The 24,356-nt window shown below is 51.0% G+C and overlaps 8 protein-coding genes and 1 non-coding gene across 10 annotated transcripts; 1 reads left to right on the top strand and 8 right to left on the bottom strand.

The window, feature by feature from the left end:
* Positions 1-504: 504 nt before the first annotated feature.
* On the bottom strand, positions 505-2,630 carry FOXG_15713 (uncharacterized protein). The gene is made up of 5 exons (XM_018395823.1): positions 2,370-2,630; positions 2,318-2,324; positions 1,820-2,269; positions 1,189-1,770; positions 505-1,140 (listed from the first exon to the last, which is right to left on the bottom strand). The coding sequence occupies exons 1-5, from the start codon at positions 2,615-2,617 to the stop codon at positions 889-891; spliced, it is 1,539 nt and encodes a 512-aa protein (XP_018256111.1). The 5' UTR covers positions 2,618-2,630; the 3' UTR covers positions 505-888.
* Positions 2,631-3,174: 544 nt separating this feature from the next.
* Positions 3,175-8,216, bottom strand: FOXG_15712 (uncharacterized protein). Its single transcript, XM_018395822.1, has 2 exons — positions 5,200-8,216; positions 3,175-5,152 (listed from the first exon to the last, which is right to left on the bottom strand). Exons 1-2 carry the CDS (start codon positions 8,129-8,131, stop codon positions 3,348-3,350), a joined length of 4,737 nt encoding a protein of 1,578 aa, XP_018256110.1. The 5' UTR covers positions 8,132-8,216; the 3' UTR covers positions 3,175-3,347.
* A 980-nt stretch (positions 8,217-9,196) lies between these two features.
* On the top strand, positions 9,197-11,430 carry FOXG_15711 (uncharacterized protein). The gene has a single exon (XM_018395821.1). It carries the CDS (start codon positions 9,536-9,538, stop codon positions 9,911-9,913), a length of 378 nt encoding a protein of 125 aa, XP_018256109.1. The 5' UTR covers positions 9,197-9,535; the 3' UTR covers positions 9,914-11,430.
* FOXG_15710 (uncharacterized protein) lies at positions 10,077-12,049 on the bottom strand. Of its 2 annotated transcripts, XM_018395819.1 has the most exons (3): positions 11,805-12,049; positions 11,283-11,756; positions 10,077-11,240 (listed from the first exon to the last, which is right to left on the bottom strand). In XM_018395819.1, exons 1-3 carry the CDS (start codon positions 12,029-12,031, stop codon positions 10,316-10,318), a joined length of 1,626 nt encoding a protein of 541 aa, XP_018256107.1. In that variant the 5' UTR covers positions 12,032-12,049; the 3' UTR covers positions 10,077-10,315. The 2 variants fall into 2 exon arrangements, with proteins under 2 accessions (XP_018256107.1, XP_018256108.1); XM_018395820.1 differs by having other exon boundaries at positions 11,283-12,049.
* Positions 12,050-12,113: 64 nt separating this feature from the next.
* Positions 12,114-14,557, bottom strand: FOXG_15709 (uncharacterized protein). The gene is made up of 6 exons (XM_018395818.1): positions 14,386-14,557; positions 14,103-14,338; positions 13,687-14,052; positions 13,223-13,643; positions 12,840-13,174; positions 12,114-12,794 (listed from the first exon to the last, which is right to left on the bottom strand). The coding sequence occupies exons 1-6, from the start codon at positions 14,423-14,425 to the stop codon at positions 12,468-12,470; spliced, it is 1,725 nt and encodes a 574-aa protein (XP_018256106.1). The 5' UTR covers positions 14,426-14,557; the 3' UTR covers positions 12,114-12,467.
* A 468-nt stretch (positions 14,558-15,025) lies between these two features.
* Positions 15,026-15,099, bottom strand: FOXG_22123. The gene has a single exon. It is a non-coding gene; the product is annotated as a tRNA-Val (tRNA).
* A 321-nt stretch (positions 15,100-15,420) lies between these two features.
* FOXG_22122 (uncharacterized protein) lies at positions 15,421-16,323 on the bottom strand (the record flags this gene model as incomplete). Its single annotated transcript, XM_018402521.1, has 2 exons — positions 15,421-15,970; positions 16,019-16,323. 2 exons carry the CDS (start codon positions 16,321-16,323, stop codon positions 15,421-15,423), a joined length of 855 nt encoding a protein of 284 aa, XP_018256105.1.
* A 94-nt stretch (positions 16,324-16,417) lies between these two features.
* On the bottom strand, positions 16,418-22,155 carry FOXG_22121 (uncharacterized protein; the record flags this gene model as incomplete). The annotated part of the gene is made up of 2 exons (XM_018402520.1): positions 16,418-21,294; positions 21,387-22,155. 2 exons carry the CDS (start codon positions 22,153-22,155, stop codon positions 16,418-16,420), a joined length of 5,646 nt encoding a protein of 1,881 aa, XP_018256104.1.
* A 288-nt stretch (positions 22,156-22,443) lies between these two features.
* Positions 22,444-24,128, bottom strand: FOXG_22120 (uncharacterized protein; the record flags this gene model as incomplete). The annotated part of the gene is made up of 2 exons (XM_018402519.1): positions 22,444-23,951; positions 24,002-24,128. 2 exons carry the CDS (start codon positions 24,126-24,128, stop codon positions 22,444-22,446), a joined length of 1,635 nt encoding a protein of 544 aa, XP_018256103.1.
* Between the last annotated feature and the right edge of the window lie 228 nt (positions 24,129-24,356).

Raw genomic sequence — 24,356 nt, 5'->3', positions numbered from 1 at the left:
GCGTGATGTAATTGGTCTGCCAAGACATCGCGTGGCATGACTTAACCGTGATCTGATGAAAAAAAGCCTCATATTTTACAGGGATTGTGTAGAGCCGCGCCTGTTTTGGGAATAGCGATGGAGATTTTTAGGTAAAATTCTAGACGGATGAATCACATGAAGATGAGTCGAAGTTCGGTTAGTTGGTGGATTCTGTGTTGGCGATGTTCCGACAACAGGCGATCTCCAATGACACGTTTTTCATCCTTGCTCAGAGTTTTCGCATCTGATTAATGATGAGGTTTTTGGCTTTGGGTGGCTTGCTGGGTGTTGCCACGAGCTGGAGTGACATCGACCATGAGATTGAAAGTTTATTCCATCAGATAACCTTGTTGTTATCAATCTGATCAGTAACGTGGGGGAGCCATGTAAATCCTCTAAATCGTAAACGGTGACCATGCGAAATAAGCGACATGGCGATTTAAAGTCGCGTGCGTTCAGAACCGACCGTTGAAGGAATGTCTGTGCAAATAAGTTCTGTAGATTTAATTAGCAACGGTTCATGCAGTGCATTGAAGTTATTCCCGACACGATGGTACACGGAATAATCCGCTGGTCAGGTCCACTTAGGGAGCAAAGGTACCGAGTTCTGGTCTGCAGACGAGTTACCGCTTTGGGAACATACATTCGCTGTCTCTCACGATAAATTTTCGTACCAAATATCATTTGAGATTCACGTCGCTGGATGTTCTCAAGTAAGCTAAGGGAATGGCATTCTATGAACGAGGACATTGACACCTCTGAATTACAAATTCTATACTATATACCAGTTGTTCACCAGACAACTACTTCTCTACGTATCTCACTATCTTAAGCCTGCAATTGGCTATTGTCAAACCCTGTCCCCGTCTAACCAAGGTTGTTCGGGCTCTTGGCTCGGATCTTAGGTCCATACAAGAAGAAGATCACGGGAACAGGAACAAGCGCCAGCGCCAAGAACGCAAGGATACTGTTCCCCCAACCGAGACCAAGATCATCATACATAGACAGTCCGGCGAGAGGAAGCATAGCGCCAGCGAGGGATCGGAGGACTGTCATGGCGGCGACGGCTGATGCTGCGTAGGTGATGTACGCGTCGACGAGGTAAGTTTGCAGACACATCTATAATTGTTAGCAACTCATGTCTTGATCAGTATGGGAACAACTTACCATGATACCCATAAGGCCAAAGCAAAACAGCGCAACGCCAATCATGGGCACAATCCAATGCACATTCTGATCCGCCGCCCAACCATACCAAAACAACGCCCCCACAATAAGCAACCCCGAAGGCAACGTCATCCAAATCGGCAACCGATCCTCCGGAACCGTCTTACCGTTCTGCTCAATCTTCTTCTTAATAACAACATCCGTCATGACCCCAAACGTCATTGTACCAAGCAGCATTCCAATACCGGTAGGAAGATACGCCAGACCAATAGTACCAGTACCAAAACCGTACTGCTGCGCAAAGACAAAGGTGAAGGTGCTGAACATGAGATACAGCACACCGTAGACGATGGCGACATAGAGAGAGAGGATGAAGACGGGGAGGTGCGTGAAGAGCATTCTCATCGGGCGGATGGAGGCGTTGCTGAGGCGTTGTTTGGGCGTGAGGCCGTCTTTGTCGAGGATGGAGTATAAGTCTTGGTTGCCAGTTTCTTTTTTTAACTTAGCGGCTTTGGCGCGGAGAAGCGTTGGGGCGTATGTCTCTGGGGCAGCGAAGTAACACAGAGCAGCGATGAAGCCGGTCTAAATGGTCAGCGATAATACGATATACACGCAGAGATATGGGACTTACAAGAATAGCAATCAGCCAGAATACCCAGCGCCATCCAATAGCCTCAACCATATACCCACCAGCCAACGGTCCAATACACGGTCCAAGTAAAGGTCCCATGGCCCAAACAGCCATAGCCTTACCTCTCTCCTGCACCGGAAAGATATCCGATATAGTACCCGATCCATTAGTAACAGGCGTCGAGCCCGTGAAACCCATCAAGAAGCGAAAGACGATAAGCATAGGCATGTTTTGGCTCAGTGCTGTAGCAACGGTCATTATGAGGAAGAGAACATTGGCGATGTTGAAGACGATGGCGCGGCCGTAGATTTCGCTTAGCGGTGCGGCGAGGAGAGGGCCGAATGCGAAGCCGAGGACGTAGACGGAGACGACGAACGTGGCGATGTTGCGGTTAGAAGTTTCGAATTCGCGCATGATGTCTGGGACGCCGGGAGCGAACATTGAGGAGCCCTGGATTGTCAGAGGGGAGTGCAGTTGGGGTTGAGGTTAGGGACGTACGAGAGGTCTGAGATGTTAGCGAGGGTATGAGGAAGAGGGAGAGGGGACATACGTTAGGAGGGTCATGACGGAGAGGGCGCCGATGCAAGTCCATTTCTTCCTGGCAGGCCAGTTCATGGGATTGTTTGGATCATCAGGGCCATCCCAATCAACAGCATTCGGGTCTTCAGGCTGAGCGACGTCTTCTTTCGTAGCTGGACTCTCTTCATCCTTCTTCGCAGCGCTACCAGTGTAAGAAGGCGTGAGCGTCCGCTGACTTGCAGGTCTTTCAATATCGATCGAAGCTTTGTTTTCCGCCATCGTGAAGCTCGTGAAGTCAAAGAGTACTACAAGACGAGAGACGGAAGGGGTAATGAAAAGATATTTAACCAAGCCACGGCACGACCAACGAACCAATAAGCGAGTGAATCGAAAGCGAAACCGAGAGATGGCGGAGAGGAACCAATCGCGTCGCTTTTTCGGGCCCGTTTTAAAACCCGCGCCGGGTCTGTTATGCGGGAGCCCCACACGGATCTGGCGATTTCCGTACCGTTAGTTATGCAATTCCACGGGATTTGTGCAGAGTTGTGCAGAGGGCGGCCGGATGGCCCCTTTTAATTTGATCCGGGGACGGAGTTGTGAATACATGTATTTCACGCCGCGAGGCGGTGACGCGATGAGTTGTTCGGTATCTGTTACGTTTTAGAGAGGAGTTGATTCTTGGCGAGACCTTTATTACTACCTTGAATTCATTTGTTCATGAGGCAGCCATCTGTTCAATTGAGAACATGGCCGAGTATACGTTATACGCGTTTATACGCGTATACGTTGTCCCCCCGCAGTTTCCGATCATGTGAGGTTAATGCTATTTTTATCCTCAACCTTATCCTTATTTCCAACTTTTCGGCGCCACTAACCTTCACAAGAAGGAACAATTCAAGGCGCAACACGATCAATTCAATCTATCCATATAAACAATCTAGACCACCTGATTCCATATTACAACAAACCCACTCAAAGCGTCACCATATCTACCTCCTGCTAACTCAATCTAAGCCTTCCTCTTCTGCAACAGTCCCTTGAACGGATTCTTGCCTCTGAAGCGCATCCACGTAGCAAAGTAAACCACCGCATAATTAAACGCGATGAAAGCGCAGAAAATGCCAAAGTCCCTCCAGATATTCCTATAATACACACTGAAACCTGCTCCAAACTCATCACCAGTAGCATACTGGCAGAACTCACAGTATCCATCTGAGCCAGTGGTTACATACCCTCCAGCGCGCTGAATAAATGGCTCAACATACTCGTCGCACGATTGACCGCTCGGCGGCTCAAAACGAGCAAATTCGCCCTCCTCGCAGCGAACGGGCTGGTCGTGAATCGCAGCGCCGAGGAAGGCTTCGAGGAGGTAGTGGAAAGGAGTGAGCCAGTACATCCATTCGCGCCAGAAGGTAGGCAAGCCTTGCGGGGGGACGACGACGCCGCAGAAGGAGACGACGAAGAGGAAGAAAATGGGGACGAGGAGGGATGCGAGGAGTTCGTTGGGGGCGAAAGCAGCGATAGCTTGGCCGAAGGAGACGTAGTAGAGCTCAAACAGCAGAACGAGCAAGAATGCGAAACCAGATGTGAACGCCGACGCACGCCAGCCGAAAACGCCCCACCACCAGCAATTGAAGTAAATACCACCCGCGATGATACGGTACGGAATCTCAACGACGACAACGGCTGTAGTCCAAGCTACCCAGCTGTAGATCTTGGCGTTGTTCTCTCTCCACTGGAAGATCTGACGCGATTTGAGGAAGACGGGCTGGAGCTGCTGGATAAGAGGCGGACTAATCGTAAGCGTCATAAAAATGGAGAACAGCCTGTTCTGGTAATCAATCGATGCGAAACCGATCTTGTAGAATGTGAAACAGTTGAAGAGACCGGTTGCGATGTGAAGCATAAAATTGCCAAAGATGTAATCAGGTGAGCGCCAGAATGACACGAAGCTTCGACGAACAACGGCGTATGTCTGTGTCGATAACGGCATTGCGTACTCGCGATCATCTTTGAGACTCTTTGAAGGTTCAACATTGCGTCGACGCTCAATCATCTCTTCAATCTCCTGCGAACGCTTCTGTCGCTCTGAAGACTCTGCCCAGACATCGCCCCAGTCTTGACCATCGTAGTCAGGATTTCCAGCACCAATTGCATCGAGCATGTACTCCGCTGGGTTAGCGTGCGGGGGACACTTGGGACCGCCGTTGGACTCGAAGTAATTGATCAAGTTCTCTGAATCATGGCCGAGAGGTCCGTGGTAGACGACGCGGCCGCCTGATTTGAGAAGCAAGAGCTCGTCGAAGTTTTCGAAGAGAACAGCAGAGGGTTGATGGATGGTACAAAGGACCGCTTGACCGGCGTCTGCGAGTTTGCGCAAGAAGCGTACAATGTTAAACGCGGCGCCTGAGTCAAGACCAGAAGTGGGTTCATCCAAAAACATAAGCAATTCCGGCTTTGACGCTAGTTCAACACCAATCGTCAAGCGCTTGCGCTGCTCTGCGTTAAGACCTTGTCCAACTGTACCGATGATCGCACCAGCAATATCGCGCATCTCAAGTAGATCAATGATAGTCTCGCAGTACTCCATCTTTTCCTGCTTCGATACTTCTTTTGGTTGACGAAGTAGAGCAGAGAATTGGAGGGCTTCGCGTACGGTGGCGGTAGGTTCGTGAATGTCCATTTGTTCAGCGAAGCCAGTTGCGCGCTGGAAGGATTTTGGCAGGGGACGCCCGTCGACGAGAAAGTCTCCTGTGATGGTGCCGAAGTTGAGACGTTGGGCGAGACCGTTGAGAAGAGTTGTTTTGCCAGCGCCTAATACTGTTAGAATGATTATGTCAATTAAAGGGAATAAAACGTACCAGATGCGCCCATTAGAGCAGTTAATTTACCAGGGCGAACGTAGCCTTGAACATCGTTGAGAAGTTTCCGCTCGCCTTTCTCGTAGGGAATCGTGTAATTGATGTTCTGGAACGTAAAAACCGTTTCATTCTTTGCGACTTCTTGGGTGATCTGTTCGTCGCTCTTGGTACGTTCAGCATCACCGTTCGCGACAGGATCACTGCGGCCAGACTCTTCATCGTGCTTATCGCCCTTGGCTCGACCGCCTGTTGCGATGGACTCTTCGACCTTCTTGGGAACTTGTCCTCGCTTGAAGACGGTGATTGCACCGCCTCCGACGTTGGGCTTCATAAGTTCCATACCAAGAGCAGTGAGGAACACGAAAAAGATGAAGAACGCCCAGAGAAAGCCGAAGTTGCGCCAGAGGTGGGAACGGGTGTATGTAAAGGATTCTTGGATGTACGCGGCACCAGATACAGAAGTTGAGCCAAGCGATGCACCCGCAAGAGTACAGCCTTGGTTCTGAGGTCGCGCATTCGGACCTTGCGGTACAAGATACGGCGGTTCGCATTGGAGAGTAAGGTAAGCGAACTCATTAGCCATGAGACACTCAAAACCATACTGAATCCAATTGATCCATCGTAACCACCCAAACCAAGGATGCATCGAGTCCGGCGGAATTAGATAGCCCGTATACACAACGAGAATCTGGATCGCAACACCCGTAAACCTCGTCGCGACATCCAACGTCCCGCACCACGCTGAGATAGCCCTGAAGAACGCATACGTCACCATAGTGACGAGCCAAAGAACAAGACACGAGATGAAAAACTGCGACGCCGTTCGCGCGAGGTTGGCCATGAAGTAGATGATGACATTGAAGATGATGACTTGTATAAAAACAAGCGGGACATCAACGACTGTCTGGGCGATGGCGAATGCTGAAGGGCGGTAGAACGAGAAGGATTTGTGCTTGAGGAGAATAGGCTTTGACTCAAAAGCAGCGGTTTGTTCAGCGAGGGCGAGAAGGGCGTTGAAGAGAAGAAGAAAGAAGAGTGCACCACCACGAGGAAAAGCTCCAGCCGCTGTGTCGGGAAGATTGTAGAAGAGCGAACCGACAATAAGACCTTGGAACAACAAACCGCCCCATTTTCCAAACAGAGACGCTTTGTCACCAAACATGACGAGGAACTGGCGGTGCGTGCAGGCCATGACCTGTTTGTGGAACGCAATCTCATAGTTCTTCTTCTTACTCTTCTCACTCTCATTCCTCCTCCGCTCCTCCGCCAACGTCTCAAGCTCAGCCTCAAACTCATCGATATCACGAAGATTCTTCTGGTAATCCTCGCTGCGGCGGTATGCATCAGAGAACTCCCCCGCCGTGCGCGGGATCCGATCTTCCCAGCCCTCGCGAACACTGCGTTCATGCTCATCCGTCACGCTCGTCAGAAAATCAGCTGTAGTCCATCGCTCAGGACACTCAAAGCCTAGCTCCATGAAATACTTCTTCGCATCTTCTGCGCGTCCGTAGTAAAGACATTTTCCCTCATCGATGAGCAATACCTTGTCAACGAGGTCGTACAGCGTCTCACCAGCTTGATAGAGCGAAACAGCCGTCGACGTATCAGCCATGTTCGTCATAGCGCGAATAGACTTTACGTACTCCACCGCCGTACTCGCATCAAGGCCTTTACTGGAATTATCCCAGCCCTGTACCGAGGCGCGCGTAATCATGGCTTCTGCGATGGAAACGCGCTTGCGCTCGCCGCCAGAAACACCTCGAATAAATTCGTTGCCGACTTTTGTGCCGAGGGTGTGTTCGATCCAGAAGAGCTTTGTGACGACGCGCAGAAACTCGCGGACGTAGTCTTGACGTGTTTCACCTTCGAGACGGGATTCTTTGCCTGGTGTGCGGGTCTGCAGCGCGAAGGTGAGGGTGCGCTTTACAGAGAGGGTTGCGTAGTGGAGGTCGTCTTCGGGGTTGTAGATGATCTCGCCGCGGAAGTCTTTCGCCATTGTCGATGCGTCGGTTCCGCCGTATGTTACTTGTCCTTCGACGGATTCGAAGCCTGCGCGTTGGTTGCAGAATGTTTTGAGGAATGTACTGCATCCTGCGCCTGGGCGTCCAAGAACAAGGAGTAATTCACCTGGTCTCACACAGCCGTCGAAGTTACTGATGAGGTCTCTGACAGGTGGCTTCGCCATCGCAGCTTTCGGTCCTTGGGTAAATAACTTTCCCAGTTTTCGCGGCAGGCCTAGGAAGAAATCCCCAACGGTAGGTTGAAGACTCGACCCGAGACCAACACCGCGAACAGTGAGGTTACGAAAGATAACACCGCTATGTCGCGTCTTTTCCTCTTCGCTCTGCTGCTGGCGCTTTTGACCAAAGATACGAGACATGAGACGGTCGAGTTCTTCATTATCTTCGTTTTCTTCTTCTTTTTCAGCGGGTGTTGAAGCGTTGGTGCGACGACGGGAGAGGACGCGGAAGAGATCATCTTCAGTGCGATGAGACTTGCGCTTCTCGAGGGGAGGTTTCTCATTTTCGGTGTGCGATTTGATCGGGGCAAAGATTGGTTCGTCGGGTGCGTCGTCGTTGGCAGAAGATGCACTCTTGCGCTTTTCTTCGGATGATTCGCCGTGTGGAAGGACAGTGCTTGATGAAGAATTGCGATCGAGAACAGGCGGGTGTTGCTGTTGGGGCTCAGAGGTTAACGCCCCAGTCGCGCCAGATGAGGCTGTACTGCCCAATGCCGCTGAACTGCCGGCGGTGACATGACCGTACGTCGTAAAGCCAGGGCTTGCCGCAGTATCACGGCCCGCAAACCCGGCCTCAAGTTGTCTATCGATATTTCCCGTTGGGGTAATCTGATCAATCGAGTTGACGCTTGGCGTGACAGGAAATCCGCCCGGGATGTCTTCATCCCTAGGCGTAGGTCTCTCATCAGCCATTTCAACAAAAAATAGCAGAATAACCTCACGGCAACGATGATGAACACTCTATTCTAGGTTTACGGGCATTGACCATAATAAAGAGACATTCTTTTTACTTGTGATATATCTATGACGACATCAAAGAATAGTCTAGTCGGTCTTTCGGACATGCTGGAATTGCGACGGGGCCCGGGCGTTGGGTGGAGATTGGGCGTCATAGATTGGTAGAGTAGGTTACCCTGTAGTTTTCGGAGAGATTAATCTTGACTTGCGAGTAACATACACTACAGGTCAAGTTACGCATGACGTTGCAGCGGCATTTTTAATTGTCCGAAGGAGGGAACGTGTCGTCGGCTGAGGCTTGTGATTATCACCTTGTCATACACTTTTAGCTTTGACCTTTCGGAGGATTTGTTAGATCGTAATCTTATCTTGGCATCTGTCGGTCACGAGCGGATTGCAACCCAACCTGGCGAGACAAGATTAGGGCAGGTTGATAATGGAATATTGTGAATATATTCATTTTCTTCAATCTGTGCGATTGATTGCATTCAATGTCTTTCATACGTGTAAGACTTGTACATGCTGTGTAACTGCACCCGTGACAAAAAGATTCGTCATACTCACAAATGCGGCGTCTTGCACTCAAAGACCCGTATCACTCACTCAATATACAGTATGTCTCCCCAATCTCCACCGCCAAGCTTCCATCACTTCTCACTAAAAAAACGACACGCGCGATGGCACTAAAACATTCCGATTACCAGGAATTCAAGCACTTTAACCAGGGGAAAATTGAACTAGACTAAGGTGACTAGACTAGAACATTTGAAACATGACCAGATAAAAATCAGATCATGGCTTCCGTTGATTATCGGGCATTCATCTTGCCATTTCGAGACTGCTGCAGCGATGTTTCAATTGTCTGTCTCAGCTCGACCTCTCATATCTCAGCGTCAAAAAGGCGGGCGCCAATTAACCGCCGATAGAGACAATTCGCACTTTTACGCTCGGATAAAAAGAGCCGATTGTGAATTAGCGGGAGATGTACCCGCGCTTCTAATCTGATCTGAACCTGGGTTTAAATCGTGAAGCTAAGCTTAGCTTGAAGTTCAAAACACCATCACCCAAGATGTAGAATAAACGTGCTTTTTTTTTTCATGTTTTGAGAGCAAGAAAAATGAAGGACAAGTGCTGCGACATGTGCTGCGACATGTGCCGCACTCATAGGATCACATTTTCATCCCCCTCAGCCCAGACCCAGCCCAGATGCAAGCCTCGAATGCATAGAAAGCCCTTGTGTTACACCAACCTTAAGGGCATTCGATGCCCAATAATCCTCTCGCGATCATCGGACCGGTCCGACAAGCTTGATTCGCTAAATATACTGAATTTGCTTCTGTGGGCGAAAGGTAGTCCCGCATGCATGCTCCTGCTGGTCAAGGTATATATGAGGCCCAAATCCCCCATCTCAAGACTACTACTCAACTAGCATTTTTTTTTTATCATTTCATCACCACTAAGACCAAAAAACCATGTGTCAAACGGTTGAAGAAAACGGAAACAAACCGCAGAAGCAGAGTCAGAACTGCTGCATGCAATCCTCGGCTACGCGATCTTCACAGGGTCCTGCCGATCAGCCTCAATATCACGTCGAGACCTTCCCCATCCCCGCTCCTCAATCGGAATATGACTTTGATCACCGGAGAACCATCACCATTGAATCTCAGCAGCGACTATGGCCTCAGGACATCTGGGTTCACAGTCCACATGGACGACAGCTGTATCAGCCTGTATTGATGTTTGAGACGACTGCCCCGGAGGACAAGACGGAGACGAATGGACATGCTTCTAAGAGCGGTTAATGTCCTCAACACCTGGACGGAGAAATCTTGGTATGCGATGCGATATGGGATGTTTGTCTGGAGGAGTCGTGATGGGAAAATGGAATTGAAAGGGAACGGGACGGTATGTTGGAGAGTCTGTGATGACATCGCCAATCAGATCAATTGGGATTTATTTGCATTTCGACAAAAAGAAAAAACCCAAAAAAACCATAAAACAAGAACAAGGGCTTTCTACGTCTGTACCATCGCATTTGGGGCACTGTACTAGCATAGCGAACACGATTGATGAGAAATAATAAATCGCAATCGATTCCCCAACATCAACATGATCACCTTACTCTCGCCAATTGAAGCTTCAACACTCAAACCTCCACTCAACATCCTCCCATCCCTCCCTCATCGCTATCTCAGCTCCCAACCCAGCGCCATACCTCTCAGGCCGCACCGTCCCGCCCGCAAGTTGCGGCCCCAGCATCTTGACATCGCCAAACCCCATCCCCACAGCCTCAATCTCAAAGCCTAGCAGCAGAGCAGACGCGAACCCAATGATCTCTGCGAAAGCGAGGTTTCGGCCTGGGCAGAGATGGCGACCGCCGCCGAAGGGTATATACGCTGCCTTGCGCTTGCGCTCCTCTTCAAAGTTTCCCTTGGAAGATGGGAGGAAGCGCTCTGGATTGAAGACGTTGACATCTGCGCCCCAGACACTGTTCTCGTAGTGTGCTACGCCAGCGGGGAGTTGCAGGTCTGTACCCTTTTTAAGAATATATGTTGTTCCTTCGGGCGTCGTGATGCTTGTGTCTTCGAGGATGCGTCGCATGCTGAGGGTCTGGTTCGCAAGACGTAGTGTCTCGCGATAACAGCTCACCAGCAGAGGAAGCTTCTCTTCAAACTCCGCTATATTAAACGTCGCACTCCTCTTCCCATTATTATCTTCTATAACAGCTGCACCTTCAGCTTCGGCTCGTATCCGCGCGAGTAGATCCGGTCGGTCGAGGATATACAACAAAAGCCAGTAAAACGTCGGCACAGCATTAAGCGTCGCCACATTCGGAAGAATAACCTCAAACTTCCCGATCTCATACCCCGTTAGACCGTTCTTTCGCAGTGCCCCGGCGCGATTTCGTACGAGGGCGGAGACGCTGGGATCGTGGATGTCGTGGTCTTCGGAGTACCATTTGCAAGCGATGTTTTGGAGCGTGGAGCGCGCTTTGTAGGCTTTTGGCATTGTGATTGATGGGAAGAGCGAGAGGAGGAAGTAGGGGACTGATTCTTCGAAAAGCCTGGCTTGTTAGCGGTGCGTAGACGCGGGATGGGGGACATACCACATGTCTTCAATTAAAGAGGGATCGCGATTGAAAGGATCGGTGTCGCCGTAGAGAGATCGCGTTGTAGCAAGGCTCATAACATCGCGACACCAGAGATAAAGATTCTTCACGTGTAACCGTCCATTTGCGACCGTCTCCTTTCCCGCATTGATCGAATCGGCACGTATCGTCGCGTGGTTCAGCTTCGCAGCGATGCTACCCAGGAAATGCACATTCATCTGATGCAAATGCCTAACCTGGAAGCTCGCATGAATCGCCTCTGTAAATTCATCGTAAACTCCCGGTACTTTAACTTTCGCAAAAGTCTCGTGCTTCAGCGCGAAAGTCTTTTTCGCGTAGTCAAAAACAAAGGGCTCGAAGGACGCGGTTTTGTTGCGGAGGAGGGTTTGGAGGAGCGCGGGATCGAAGGCGGCGTAGACTTTGCCGTTGAGCATGGGCAGCGTTGCGATTTGGACGTGAGGGTTCTCATTGCTGCGATTGACGTGTTAGAAATTAAGGTAGAAGAGGGGAGAGACGGACTGGATTATTCTGCTGTAATCTGCTTGGTGACGAATTATCCCGATGATGTGTCCTACCCAGGGAATCGACGGTTTCACGACTGGCGGTTCACGTGGGTCAATGCGGGGAGTTAGTAGGCGGTTTAGCAGTGAGAACGCCACTATAACCGCCAAAACGGTTGTACTCAGAATTGTGACATTTCCACCACGATAGTCAACGAGACTTGTCAGTAGTGATTGAGAAGTCATCGTCGCTGGTGATGGGGGAAGATGAAGGAATTTGGGCGGATTTAATTGATGAGCGGTGAATTGCTAATGCTGCTGACTGTATTGGTGCCTGGCATCGCTAGTGCTGAGGCCGGGAGGTCCGATCAAGAGGAGGAATTGGCCAGTCGTGGTGTATTCGCTTCCATGCTCGCATTGTAAGCAATTGACTTGAAGGATTCAGATTCTGTTCATTGCTGAAGATGCCATCATTGAGCTAGAAAACCGTCTATTTCTTAAAGTCGCGAGGTATTATGGCTAACACTTGAAGCAGCACGTAGTCTAGTTGGTGCTGCTCCAGGGAAGATGCACTGAAGCTTCCCCACTGCTGACGGGACCAGCGTTCAACTGCCGGCAGTATGAAACGTTTCTATATCAACGACCAAACGGTACAAACTCAAAGTCCCAATTGATGCGAAACTCAAAGCTTCGCGACAGGTTTCTCCGCCTTGATCTGCGCCTTCAGAACCCTCCTCAGAATCTTCCCACTCGGACTCTTAGGAATAACATCCAGCACCCTAACACCGCCCTTCAGCCATTTATGGCGCGCCTTATGGCTCTCAACATGCTCACAAACAGCCCTTGCAACATCATCCTCCTTCAAACCATTCGTTTTCTTACTCTTTACAATAAACGCTAATGGGACTTCGCCTGCGCGCTCGTCGACAATGCCTATGACTGCGCAGTCATCTACGTAAGGATGGTCAAGGAGATGCGCTTCAAGTTCTGCGGGAGCAACTTGATGGCCCTAAAGAATCAGCAATGCTTTTGAGCAAGGGTTCGGGGCGCTTACCTTGACTTTTATAAGCTCCTTGATTCGATCAACGATAAAGAAATGGTCGTTTCCGCGTGGGGACTTCCGCACAAGCACTTCATCGCCTGTCCTCAACCACCGCCCATCATCACGGTATACAAACGTCTCTGCGTTAGCCTTCTCATTATGAAGATATCCCAGCACTACATTCGGCGCTTGGACGTATAATTCGCCTGGTGTTTCGTAGGCTGTGACTTCAGATCCGTGCTGGTCGATGATCTTGACTTTTGCGCCGGGGAGGAGAGAGCCTGATGAGCCGAGGACGGGATCTGCTTCGCTTGTGTGAAAGACCGATGGCGAAGCCTCCGTTAAACCTGGTCCATTAGTTTTGAAGGGATAGTGGTGGCAGTGAATGAACGTACCGTAGCCTTGGCTGATTCTCCATTTTGGATATAACTCGAGTAATTTCTGAATCGTCTCACCTCCCAACGGCGCAGCACCCGAGAATACAAGTCTCACAGAGTCGAGATTGTATTTCTGGCATTTATCCTGGTTACTCAGAATCTGCACAATGATCGGCGGTACGACGCTAAGCTGCTCAATGCGGAATTTCTCAATAGCGGCTAGAAGTTGATCGAGTTGAAAGCGCTGCAGGACGATGATCTCATCGCCGCGATACTGTGCTATATGGGCGATTACGACAAGGCCGTAGATATGGCTGAAGGGTAAAAGACCGAGAGCTACTTGCGTGTCGATGTTATCCTGGGCGCGTGTTATGGACTCGAATGTATGGATCATGAGGGTGCATGCGATGACGTTGTAGTGAGAGATCATAACGGCTTTCTAGGCTTGTTAGACAGAACACATAAGAATATGGTATACGTACGGGAAGACCTGATGTGCCGCTTGAGTAGCACAGATACGCGACTTGTCGTTTTCCCTGCCCAGGCGTCCAAGCTGGTACATTCAACGGCGCAAGATTCTTCCCCTCTTTGATGAGATCTTCAATTGTTTTGAAGGGTTCTTCAGAGGGAGTCTCAGGCAACGGAAGCAAGAAAATATGTTTTTCGGAAATTCCAACGGCAGAAGCTGCTTTGAGAGCAGTGCTGAGAAGAGGAGCGCATGTGAATAGTGCTTTGGCACCAGATGATCGAAGTTGATGTTCGAGTTCAGAAGCTGAGTGCGCTGAACTAGCAGGCGTGACGATGCCGTCTACACGGTGGATGGCGTGTGTAACGGGGATGTAATCAATCTAAACAAGTCATTAGAGCTGTGAAATTCTCATAAGACTGGTGGATTTACCGTGTTAAGAGCGTAAATCGCCACGACTCTATCCCAAGCTGTTCCATCGTGCGGATCAAACCCGACAGTTTTCGCTAACCCGCGCGCAAGGAAATCAACACGCTGTGCAACCTCTTCTGCAGTCCGTGACTTTCCTGTTACACCGCATGTATACGGCCTCTTCGACTTCTCAAAGCTCTTCCTTCCTGCGTTTTCGGTATTGATAAAGTCTGCTACACTGATTGAATCCGGTATATCTATTCGCATTAGTACTCCTCCTTGCAGAGCGGGGCGCAAACAGTACCGGGCAGGTTAGGGACCCAAGAGGGAGGATAAAACGCCATTTTTGCTGTATACAAGGTGAGATTGGATATTGGGGGAGCTTGGCAATTAGATTGGTAGGTTTTTTGATCTATTTAAGCTATGTTTGGACCGAGGTTTGCCTGTTCAAGTTCCGCGGATGAGATACCGAGCTGTTGATCTGGTATGGGGAGTGGACCAATTAGACGGGACGGGATTGAGGAGCGTGGGGAAATCTGGGGAAGACACGTGAGCGATCTTCGTGGGGTTTACCCTGGAGGATTGGGTTTAACAGTTCTGGTGAGTGAATCGTCATTGGGGAGTGAATAATGAATGAATTGGTAGATGTAGGCCTGTATTTACTGATGTTATTCTATATCGGCTATTGCAACGCAATAAATGCAGGTACAGACCTCAAGATTCCAAGATTGAGATACGCGACAAACTCAAATTGATTTGCCCTCCAATGAATTGCGTCAAAAATGAAGAGTCTTGGTGTGAAACTTTATTACCTGCAATAACTTCTAGTGATAACGATCGCAACATGTGAAGCAAAAATTCCATTGAGTGCTGCAAAACGGAATTATGCTTCACGGAAAGCAGCTGTCGTCACCATATTGTGCTGAAAGATGGGCAAAAAAACGTGGTTCCGCCCGGGATCGAACCGGGGACCTTCTCGGTGTTAACGAGATGCCATAACCAACTAGACCACGGAACCGGGCTTTAGCTTTAATTGGTTGAAAAATGGTGCGCCAATTAGAGCTGAAGTTGTGCGACTCATAGCACGGATTGGTCAGGCTTGGTCGGGTTATGTTTTCAACGTTGAAGCTTATCGAGTCTTCAACGTCGCTGTGTCAATTAGAGATAGATAATTGTAGTTTTTAGGGCATTGTAAGAAGAATATCAATTTTATTCATGACCTATGCCTCGATTAATATCCGCCATTGCCTGTAACGCCTGTGATCTGCATACGTTTACCCCACCAAGCCCAATAATTTCATTACCATTCTGGTATAGCCTCAATTTCACCCCAACTCCATCAAACCGGCAGCCTCGTCTTGGCCCTACTCAACGTCTCAGCACACCTCCTCGCAATATCACTCTTCTTCCCCAAAATCCACAAGATCCTAATACACTCCTCCCCCCTCCCCAACCTCTCCTCCAACTCCTCTCCGGCCCTATCAACCTGCAACAGCTCATTAACCTCGCCCATCCAATAATTCGCCGCCTTTGAAAACGCCCGTATCAGAATAACCGTCCACGGTTCAGTGAGTATCATGCACTGGTTAATAGCGTGATGAAATTCTGAGAGCGTTGGCACGATAAAGGTGCTGTTGTCCGGGGCGGTCACGCGCGCTAGGTCGGATAGCTCTCGGGCGCTGCGCTCGCGGATCCGCATCACCCATTTGCAGTTGGAGCGGGATTGGCTCGGGGCGGGAAGGCCGAGGGCGTTTTCGTCGATGTGGTGGATTAGATCGGCGAGGAGGAGGACGCCGAGATTCCAGTGGGCGCAGATGCAGATGAACCAGCTTTGGATGCGCCCTGGGATGGAGTTGTAGTTCTGAAGAAGTTCTCGGAAGAATGTGCCACTGAACAAATTAGTACAAGGATAATAGTCAGAGGTAGTGCGGACTTACTATGTCGTGTTCCAGTATCGATAAACCCTTGCAGAGCGTTCAATAAACTCCTCCACCTTCTCCCCAGATTCTCCCTGCCTCAATAAATTCTGCAAATATGCGACATGTCGAAACATCAACACCTTAACCGGCGCAGATCTCGTAACCGCCTCAGCAGCCTCTTCATACGAACAAGGCCAATGGACATTCTGCCTCGGCTTCTCAAGGCTATCCTGAATAAACAGCGGAACATTCCAATCCGTATCACCACGCGCATCATCATGCTGACTATTCGCATCCACCACAACAAGCGGTCGCTCACTCATCGTCGAACTGACCGTATCAAACATCACAGTCAACCAGTAAAATACTACGCCACCCCATGCACATTGGAGCGGCGATGGGGCGCATGGGGTAGCCTCAGCCGAAGGCCGTGTGTCCGCGGGCCGGGAAGCTATTACTACTACTACGTACTGATCCAGTGCCATGGCCATTCTTGGTATTATATATCATGTAAGGACTCCGTGTAAGAACCTGTCGTTTCCTAAGCTCCTGATCCCTCATCTTCATCTTCATGCCATCCGGGGGAGACCCGTAGACCAGGTGATTACGATCAAATGGCGCATCTAACATCAAACCCTCAAGCGTTTTTACACGAGAGACAGCCACGTAGCTTAAACCGGTCTGAAAGTCCCGGCAGGAGAGATCCGTCACGATCATATCTTCTGTGATGCTTTGTGACTTGTGCACGGTAATAGCGTAGCATACGATCAGGGGAAACTGCGTGCGAGCGCAGAGAGTGGCTCCGATGAGAAAGTCTCTCTCAACTGGGAGAATTGGGACAATCTTTTTGCCATCGGGGGTGGTCAGGAACACCGGTCCGTTGTACTTGTCAAACTCCATCATGATAACACAAGGAGGATCTTGGATGGGGTCAGCCCCGGGTGCCCAGCCGATGTCGTAAACCGTACCGCGAGCGCCGTTGCAGAGGCCAACGGGCTGCCAAAGGTTAGACGTCAGCATCAGACGAGCGCCAATGCATATAGGGATCTGCTTCGCAAGGTTGCCCGCCTTGTCATCAGGGGCAGCAGCCGCACCAGGGCCGACGTTCTTAGCTTTGACCTGGACGACTGGCCGGCCGAGGCGGTCGAGGTGATAGTGGTTATACTCGTTCACCCTATCTTTGGTAGCGTATACTCGCAGGGCGCTGGAAAACCTCGCGACCTCTCGATCGTCTAGTTTTGCCTGCACGCGGGTGGACAGGAGCTTCCAAGACTCCATAGATAGTTGGAGCAGCCGCAGTTCCCCGAGAGCTGTGCGAAACGCCTCCTGGTCGTCGCCGCGCTGCCTCTGAACAACCTTCAAGAATACTGATTTATCGAAGCGCCTATATGCGTTCCTGCCCTTGATCTCTACTCCCTGCACCTCTTTGTCGTAACAAAGCGGCTTCTGTAGCACAGGGGGAAGCTGGAAGAAGTCACCAACCAAGAGGATGTTCAGGCCGCCAAAGAACTCCTCATTCCTGTTCGGGAACGCCTCGCGGAGACGGTCATCGATCCACGATAGCTGACGCAGTCCTAGCATGCTCTTCTCATCGATGATGAGGTACTTGATATCCTTCAGCTTCTTCTGGAGCTGGGTCTTATCAACGGGAGATAGAGGCTTGAAGTCCTTATTGATTGGGAGGTGTAACAGGGAGTGCAAGGTAGTGCCCGATATCTGGTTTCCTGCGACGCCCGTTGGCGCAGCACGCCAAACAGGTGTCCCCCTCCCCCCTGTCGCGGATTGGAGGTGCGCGGAGAGCAGGTTAATGAGGTATGACTTGCCAGTGCCGCCTCCGCCATCCACATGGAGTAGCAACTGAGAGGGATCCTGGGTCAGGAAGTGGCCCATCACCGTATCGTATACTATGCGCTGCTCTGGATTTAGGGAATCGCGAGCCTCCAAGGGCTGATCATCCACATCAAGGTCAAGGGTGTTTTCCGCTTTGCGTTGCTTCCAGTAGTCGCTGTTGAGAATGCCATCATCGGCATACCGCCCAACACGAGGGGTCCAATCGTAATTGATGTCAATGTCTCGGCGGCCGAGGATGTCGATGTCCTCTTCCTCCAGTGGGCGGTCAGGTAGCATGCGGGCGAGTTCATGCCAGTCCTCCTCCGCGATGGGCTCCTCATGGATCTCAAGCTCAAATTCATCCTCCTCTGCCGTCAATTCATCTGTATCTGGTTCCCCATAATGATCGTCCGCATGGGTATCATGGTGCTGTCTGCAGTGCATGTACGCAGCCGTGAAGGAATCGAACCGCTGCCCGCCCACAACGAGCAACTCTTCTGGAGAGCGATGTGGATGAACCATCATCAATTTAACACGGCAGAAGTCGTTAAACTGGGAAGAGGCCTCCATAGACTTGTATCGAGGGAAGTAAGACAGGACTCTCTTCTTCGCGTGAGCAGCGAGTCTCCTCCACGTGTTGAGATTGTACGATTGCAGGTATTCGAGATAGGTTATATCCTCATGCTGGTCCTTTCTCTCTAGATATTTCCTGTAGCTGCCGATGGCCTCGTTGACATCTCCGTCCACACGATACGAACGTGCCTGTCGCTCCAACGGACGGCAGTCCACGGTGACAACCATACGGGTGCCTTCTTGCAGCGGAATGTTAAGCAGCAGATGGGAAATCTCCTGCGCCGAGTAATCTCTCTCGGCAATCAGCTTGTTCATCAGGCGAGAGGAGAAGGACAACAGGGGCTGAACGTGCGATGTGTGAGGCAAGACCTGGTCTGCAAGCCTGGCGAAAGACTCGGTCTTCTTCTCAGATTTACTGCAATACTTCGCAGCGTACGTAATAACCGCCTGTAAGCTGGTGCAAGGAGATATGTCGATATTGGCTAGCCAGCCTAGGATAATCGCAGGATTGAAGTTATTCATGAGGCTGTCATTCCGGGCCGCCTCAAAGACATAGTACGACCTGCCTTCCTTCCTGATCACTGCGGCCAGCTCCCGCAAGGCACGAGGGAAGTCAAAACGACACTCCCTCTCTGGATTGGCAACGTTTGCCGCCTCGATATCCGCAGCGGCACCTTCCATGTCCCTCGCCAGATCACCGGTTCTCTTCCTCACGCGCAAGCAGTACGTGGTATTGCACTTGTGGCGCTGGCAGCGGTTGACGATTTGTGAGAGCCGCAGGAATGTCATCTCTATGCTCAGGGGATCCACGCTCAGGGGATTACCCTCACCCTGAGGCATAGTCCTACTCGGCTCAGGGTTAATGGCAGTGACGTGGAATCCCCATGTGCGTGCAAATACATCACGAGCCGCTTCGTCCTCCATGTCGGCCCCTGGACAATTATCCATCCAGTACAGGCCGTGGTTGTGTGGGCTACCACGGCCTTGCCATTCGTACCGATCCCAGTAATCTGTGATGCTGAACTTCTTACTTAGCACGATATCCCGAAAGAGGGTGTATCGGCGGTAGAAGTGGAAAGCAGCAATGTGAGGGTTCTGCCGCAATAGGCGGCGCGATAGAGCCATCCTCTCCGGCTCGGTGGCGGCTAGCCAGTCGTCATACTGGGGCATGTGCTGGTAGAGACTCCGCCAGTGTAAATCTGCCGGGCTAAACGTGATGAATGCACCAGGACAACCAAGGTTATAGGCATAGGCCTCGAGGTCCTGCCTCTTTTTGTTCCAGAATGGACGCGTACCGCGAATAGACACCGCATGCCTTGTGATCGAGTTGATCAGCGCCTGCGCCTCGGGGTCCTCGCTGTGTTCCAGCGCCTGAATAAGTTGCTCTCGCGTCAGCGGCTGCTGTCTCCCATCATGTTGCTTCACGAAGAATCTGGACCGCGAACGTGCTTGTGACCGCATTAGCGTGTTGAAGGCGACGAAGCGGAAGGTCGGGTGGCGTGCAAAACGCCCGTCGTGCCAGCGCATCGCGTGCTCGACGTAATCCTTGTAATCAATGGAGCGCAATCGAGGTTCAACAAAGTCGGCTCTACCGTCAGGAAAGAGGCAGGGAAACGCCAAGGAGAGTAGGGCATGAGAGCGATTGAACTCATTAATGGGTGTGTGTCGTATATTCGGGAGCTGCAGCTCGTGTTGCGCCTGCGCCTGGAAGCTTGTGGAAAGCTCTGAATCAGCTTCCGACTCTCCGGCGAGAATAGACCGCAGAGCATCGAGCTCCGTGTCCTTTGCCAACATGTCTGGCACTGCAGCCTCGTCCTCCAGGTCAGGCTCTGCCTCCTGATCTTCCTCGGGTCCAACATCCGCAGCCTCCACCTGACTCTGGGGGATGGCATCCAGGACATTGCCATCTTGGGGCAATTGATTTAGCCTCTCTTCGTCGATGACGACGCATCGATACCCAGGATGATGGCGCCGGAGGTAGTCTAGCCATATGACAACCGGCTGGCGGCGGACACGGAACTGGCGGGTGAATTGCCGACTAAGAATTGCGTGGGACGACGTATTGGCAGGACGTAGTAATACAATGTTCAACTCCTGCGGCAGAAGCGGGAGCTGGTTGTACACTAAGCCAACCTCACGGAGAAAGTGAACTACGTGCCCCCGATACTTGTACTGCTGCCCTCGCACAAGCATAATGTTCACGTGGACGTGAACACGAGCAATCAAAGACTCTTCGGTAGGCGTAAGCTGGGGCAACCGGGCCGGTACAGGGCCAAAGTCGAGCTGATTATCCGCAGAGAAGAAGTACGGCTCGTCGGGGTGGCGTTTCTCATCTTTTCGATAACAACGCGCACAAATGCCATCGCAATCGATCTTCATCTGGAACCAACACTCCCGGCATCGACCGCAAAACTGCATTTGGTCATTGTCCAGCTTTGTCCAGAACTCGCGGAGGATTGCCTTATCGCGACCAGTCAAGGCGCAAGCCTCAAGGTCGCCATTCCACACCGGATCTTGCGCATGAAAGACCGCCGATTCTTCAGGTGGAATTATCACTGGACTCCGAATACGCCGTGGCGGCATCGACGATCGAGTTTGCCTTCGAGATTTTCTTGGCCGCCCTCCTGTACCAGGGGCAGGACCACGGCGACCACGCCTTAGCTGTGCGGAAGGCTGCCGCAAGCGATGGCGAAGAGGGCTTCCATCCACGCAATCATTATCGTCGTTCTCGTCTTCGTCCCCTAGATCGGAATCAGACTCTACCCCTAATTGTTTGAGGTACCTCCGTGGTCGATCAGGTGAAAGCAGCAAGTTGAAATAGTCATCGGCGTCAATATCAGATTCAGAGAACTGTCCCCTGTCATCCCCTTCCTTGATTATCCCATCCCCATCTAGAAACCCACTCGGTCGTAGTTGATCTTGACTCCCATCTACGTTCCGTGGTTAGCCTGAACAAACTACTGGGGCCACAGAACAAGGATACCTTCTCCAGGACCCTCAAAATCTTCCAAGAAGCCAAGTTGAGATATTGTGGGAGTCAGTGACACAGTCTCCCCTGCACGGCGTCGTGAACGATGGTCGCGCTGGATAACAGCCAGCTTGGCCCTCGCCCCAGCCTTCAAGGAATCATCTTGCGAGTCCTTCCCCCCCTTGTGGAACCTGGTGGCCAAGTAAGGGTAATCCACACCAGGTGTGCTGCTTCGAAGAGTAGATGGATCAGAATGTGAGACGAGTGGATGGGTCGTTGGCTGCACAGGCGGTGACGGAGCTAGAGCCCGGAAGAGCCGCGAGCTTTGTTGGGTTGGTGGAATTGGCGTCCCTAGCACTACGTGCGGCTGGCTAATTGACTCTCCGAATAAACTCCTAGCTGTATGAAGTTGCCGTAGCTTCTCTGGCGATGTAGGCTGGGTTCCGGATCTCTCGTTGGGAGGCGATAGGCCAGCATCTCCTTCGGTTCTCTTCGTGGCAGGTCTGCCAGGTGAGGATGGACGAAGTGCAATGTTCCGCAGCGTCTGGAGCACGACTTTGGATCTAGAATGCTTCATTTGATGAGGGTTAAGAGACTTATAGACGAGGAAGGCAGAACTTACATGAGAAACGCGCTGGTTACGGCAGTCTATGCATTGCTTAGTTTGCCCAGCAGACTGCCTCTTTGCTCTGAAGGCACTCTCCGGTCTCTCCTCCCCACAACGAGCACAAACAACGAAGAGTAAATCAGTAGAGAGCTCTTCGGGGTTGAGACCGATATCCATTACTCAATCAACGAGGCCATATCGAGACCTGTCGAATTGGGGAGATGAATTGAACGCGTGGTACTGGCACAGTACTGAGTAAACAAACAATTCCAAATGGACGCAAGCTGCCGGCACTCCGCGTGAGCCTTTCAGGGGCCAGCACCGATTGGCCCCACTCTTTTGGTGCCATCAGCCAGTTGCGCGTTCTTTCGCGGCTGGCCATACAAAATCTGGACCAATCAGATTCCGAGAAACTTATTTATCCCTGTCTGCACCAAACCCTCATTACTCGGGAAAACTTATGAATTAATGTAGAGTCAGCCTTCGGCTGAATAACAAACTCACGGTCCCGGCGTCTTCACTGCTCATTGATGCCACGAGGTTGGCGCGCTTGCGGCCTTTGGTGAGACCTTTTCGCTCAGCGTCGTACCGGTATTTTAAAGTGTGCATTTTTCGGGCCGCACGTTCCATAAAGATTGGCGGACCGTCGTTTTCGATGATGCTGGCGATTTCGTCGGCGACGGACTGCATGTCGTATACGTCTTCGAAACAACCTGATGTATCTACATCGCTGTGCTCTGTGTCCTCGGGATCAAGAGGTTTTTGCGTAAGACCGAAAATCATCTCAGCGCAGACGACGCGGTAGGACTCAACGTCTGCGACGTCATCAAGAGCGCGTCGTGCTTGATCCCAGATATTGCGTTGGAGATGTCGATCGAATTCCTCCTTAAAATCGTCCATGTACTCGTTCAAAGGGTTCTCCTCAGCAATGTCATCAAGTGAGGGGTATCGTTCTCTGTGTCGTCGTGAACTTTGAGCCCATTGCGTCGCGAAAGCCATGATACAGAGATGAAGAGCCTTGGCAGTCGCTGAATCCTGTTGGCGGGTCATATGAATCAATTGCGTTGATTGAGCTACACGATCGAGGTTCATGGTGCGTCGCAGAACTCGATTCGTCCATGACGATCCCCATTCTGCAAGATTCCCTGGTTGAGACACAGTCTTCTGCTGCCGACCGAATGGACACGTAACTTCATTCAACCAACACGATAAATTATGTTCCAGCACATCGTGATAAATCTGTAAAAGATTCGTCGAGATCATCAGGTTGTTGGACTTTGTCATCATCGATTGATCCATAGTGAACGACGATAACGAACTGCTCTGTGTATCGCTCCATGCAGTCGACACACGACGCCGTTTCGTTCTTCTCCAGTCTTTCTCATTATTCGGACTGACGGCGATGAGAGACTGCGCTGGTTCCGTAGGACTAACGGTGGGGAACTGCGACATGGACGCAGCGTCGAATTGAAGTTCAGGCGGCATTGTCGAGTCTTTGAAGAATTCCCAGGGCTCACTCAACGGTTCCTCCGGCGCAGTGAGATCCTTGAACTGAATGCCGTAGAAATTAGAGTCAACAGGCTCGGTTTGTTCAGGCACAAAGTCAAATGGTAGCGCATCGAGTGAATTGTCGAGAAATGAGGGAACGTCTAGACTCGTGTCGATTTCTGAAAAGGCCGGCACGGGAGGGAGTGATTGCGAAACAAAAGATTGTGCTGCAGATTGGGCATCAAAACTGCTATCATCCGGGATTATAGAATTCGGTGTATCGCGCGTGTTTTCCGTTGATGTCGATTCTCGTCGTGTAGAAGTTGAATCCCGTCTCGAGGGGACAATGCATTCAATACCTGGTTCTCCCCGCGCAGCCGCAGCAAGAGCATAAGAAATCTGAATCTGCGTCCACGCCCAGTTCATGGTACACTTTTTATGAGTTTTGGTACAGTACGAACACGGCGATGATTGAGCTAGAGGTGCTACGCCATTTGTCAGCGCTATTAGAGACTGCTCAGGCGGGGGCACTCACGCTTCTCGCCTACAATCATCTTGCCATCACGGAGAGGGTCCATATTTCTCGGAATCTCCAATGGCGGAGCGTCGCAGCCCCTCTTTGACTTCCTACACTGATCGCAGGCATATTGCGTTCTCTTCATGGCTGTCACGAATCTGTAATGATGATGTCGATTTAGGGGTCTTGGAGCAAGATAGTAGCGTGGAAAATTGCACTGATGCCAAAAGTGGGCGAACTCGGGTTAAAGCTCTCCTCTCCCTTGCAGATATAACCCCTCCCCGTACCCTCCGGACCCCCGGATTCCCACCTGATCCGAGCGTTTGTTTCCCCGCGTTCTTTGCTGTTTTGGTTTAGTGCAGCCAGTCAAAGT

The sequence above is a fragment of the Fusarium oxysporum genome, chromosome 8 (genome assembly GCF_000149955.1).
Source record: "Fusarium oxysporum f. sp. lycopersici 4287 chromosome 8, whole genome shotgun sequence".
NCBI classification, from domain to species: domain Eukaryota; kingdom Fungi; phylum Ascomycota; class Sordariomycetes; order Hypocreales; family Nectriaceae; genus Fusarium; species Fusarium oxysporum.
This window is presented reverse-complemented; position numbering and strand designations above follow the sequence as displayed.

Bases quoted from the DNA above. Each gene is read 5' to 3' on its own strand.
- FOXG_15713 (XM_018395823.1), bottom strand. From the start codon at position 2,617: ATGGCGGAAAACAAAGCTTCGATCGATATTGAAAGACCTGCAAGTCAG. The intron at 1,771-1,819 runs GTAAGTCCCATA...CTGACCATTTAG, and splicing joins TCTGGCTGATTGCTATTCTT to ACCGGCTTCATCGCTGCTCT. The intron at 1,141-1,188 runs GTAAGTTGTTCC...TAACAATTATAG, and splicing joins TTGGCCTTATGGGTATCATG to ATGTGTCTGCAAACTTACCT.
- FOXG_15712 (XM_018395822.1), bottom strand. From the start codon at position 8,131: ATGGCTGATGAGAGACCTACGCCTAGGGATGAAGACATCCCGGGCGGA. The intron at 5,153-5,199 runs GTACGTTTTATT...TAACAGTATTAG, and splicing joins TGCTCTAATGGGCGCATCTG to GCGCTGGCAAAACAACTCTT.
- FOXG_15711 (XM_018395821.1), top strand. From the start codon at position 9,536: ATGCATGCTCCTGCTGGTCAAGGTATATATGAGGCCCAAATCCCCCAT.
- FOXG_15710 (XM_018395819.1), bottom strand. From the start codon at position 12,031: ATGACTTCTCAATCACTACTGACAAGTCTCGTTGACTATCGTGGTGGA. The intron at 11,757-11,804 runs GTCCGTCTCTCC...CGTCAATCGCAG, and splicing joins GATTACAGCAGAATAATCCA to CAATGAGAACCCTCACGTCC. The intron at 11,241-11,282 runs GTATGTCCCCCA...CTAACAAGCCAG, and splicing joins TCTTTAATTGAAGACATGTG to GCTTTTCGAAGAATCAGTCC.
- FOXG_15709 (XM_018395818.1), bottom strand. From the start codon at position 14,425: ATGGCGTTTTATCCTCCCTCTTGGGTCCCTAACCTGCCCG. The intron at 14,053-14,102 runs GTAAATCCACCA...TGACTTGTTTAG, and splicing joins CGATTTACGCTCTTAACACG to ATTGATTACATCCCCGTTAC. The intron at 12,795-12,839 runs GTAAGCGCCCCG...CTGATTCTTTAG, and splicing joins AGGAGCTTATAAAAGTCAAG to GGCCATCAAGTTGCTCCCGC.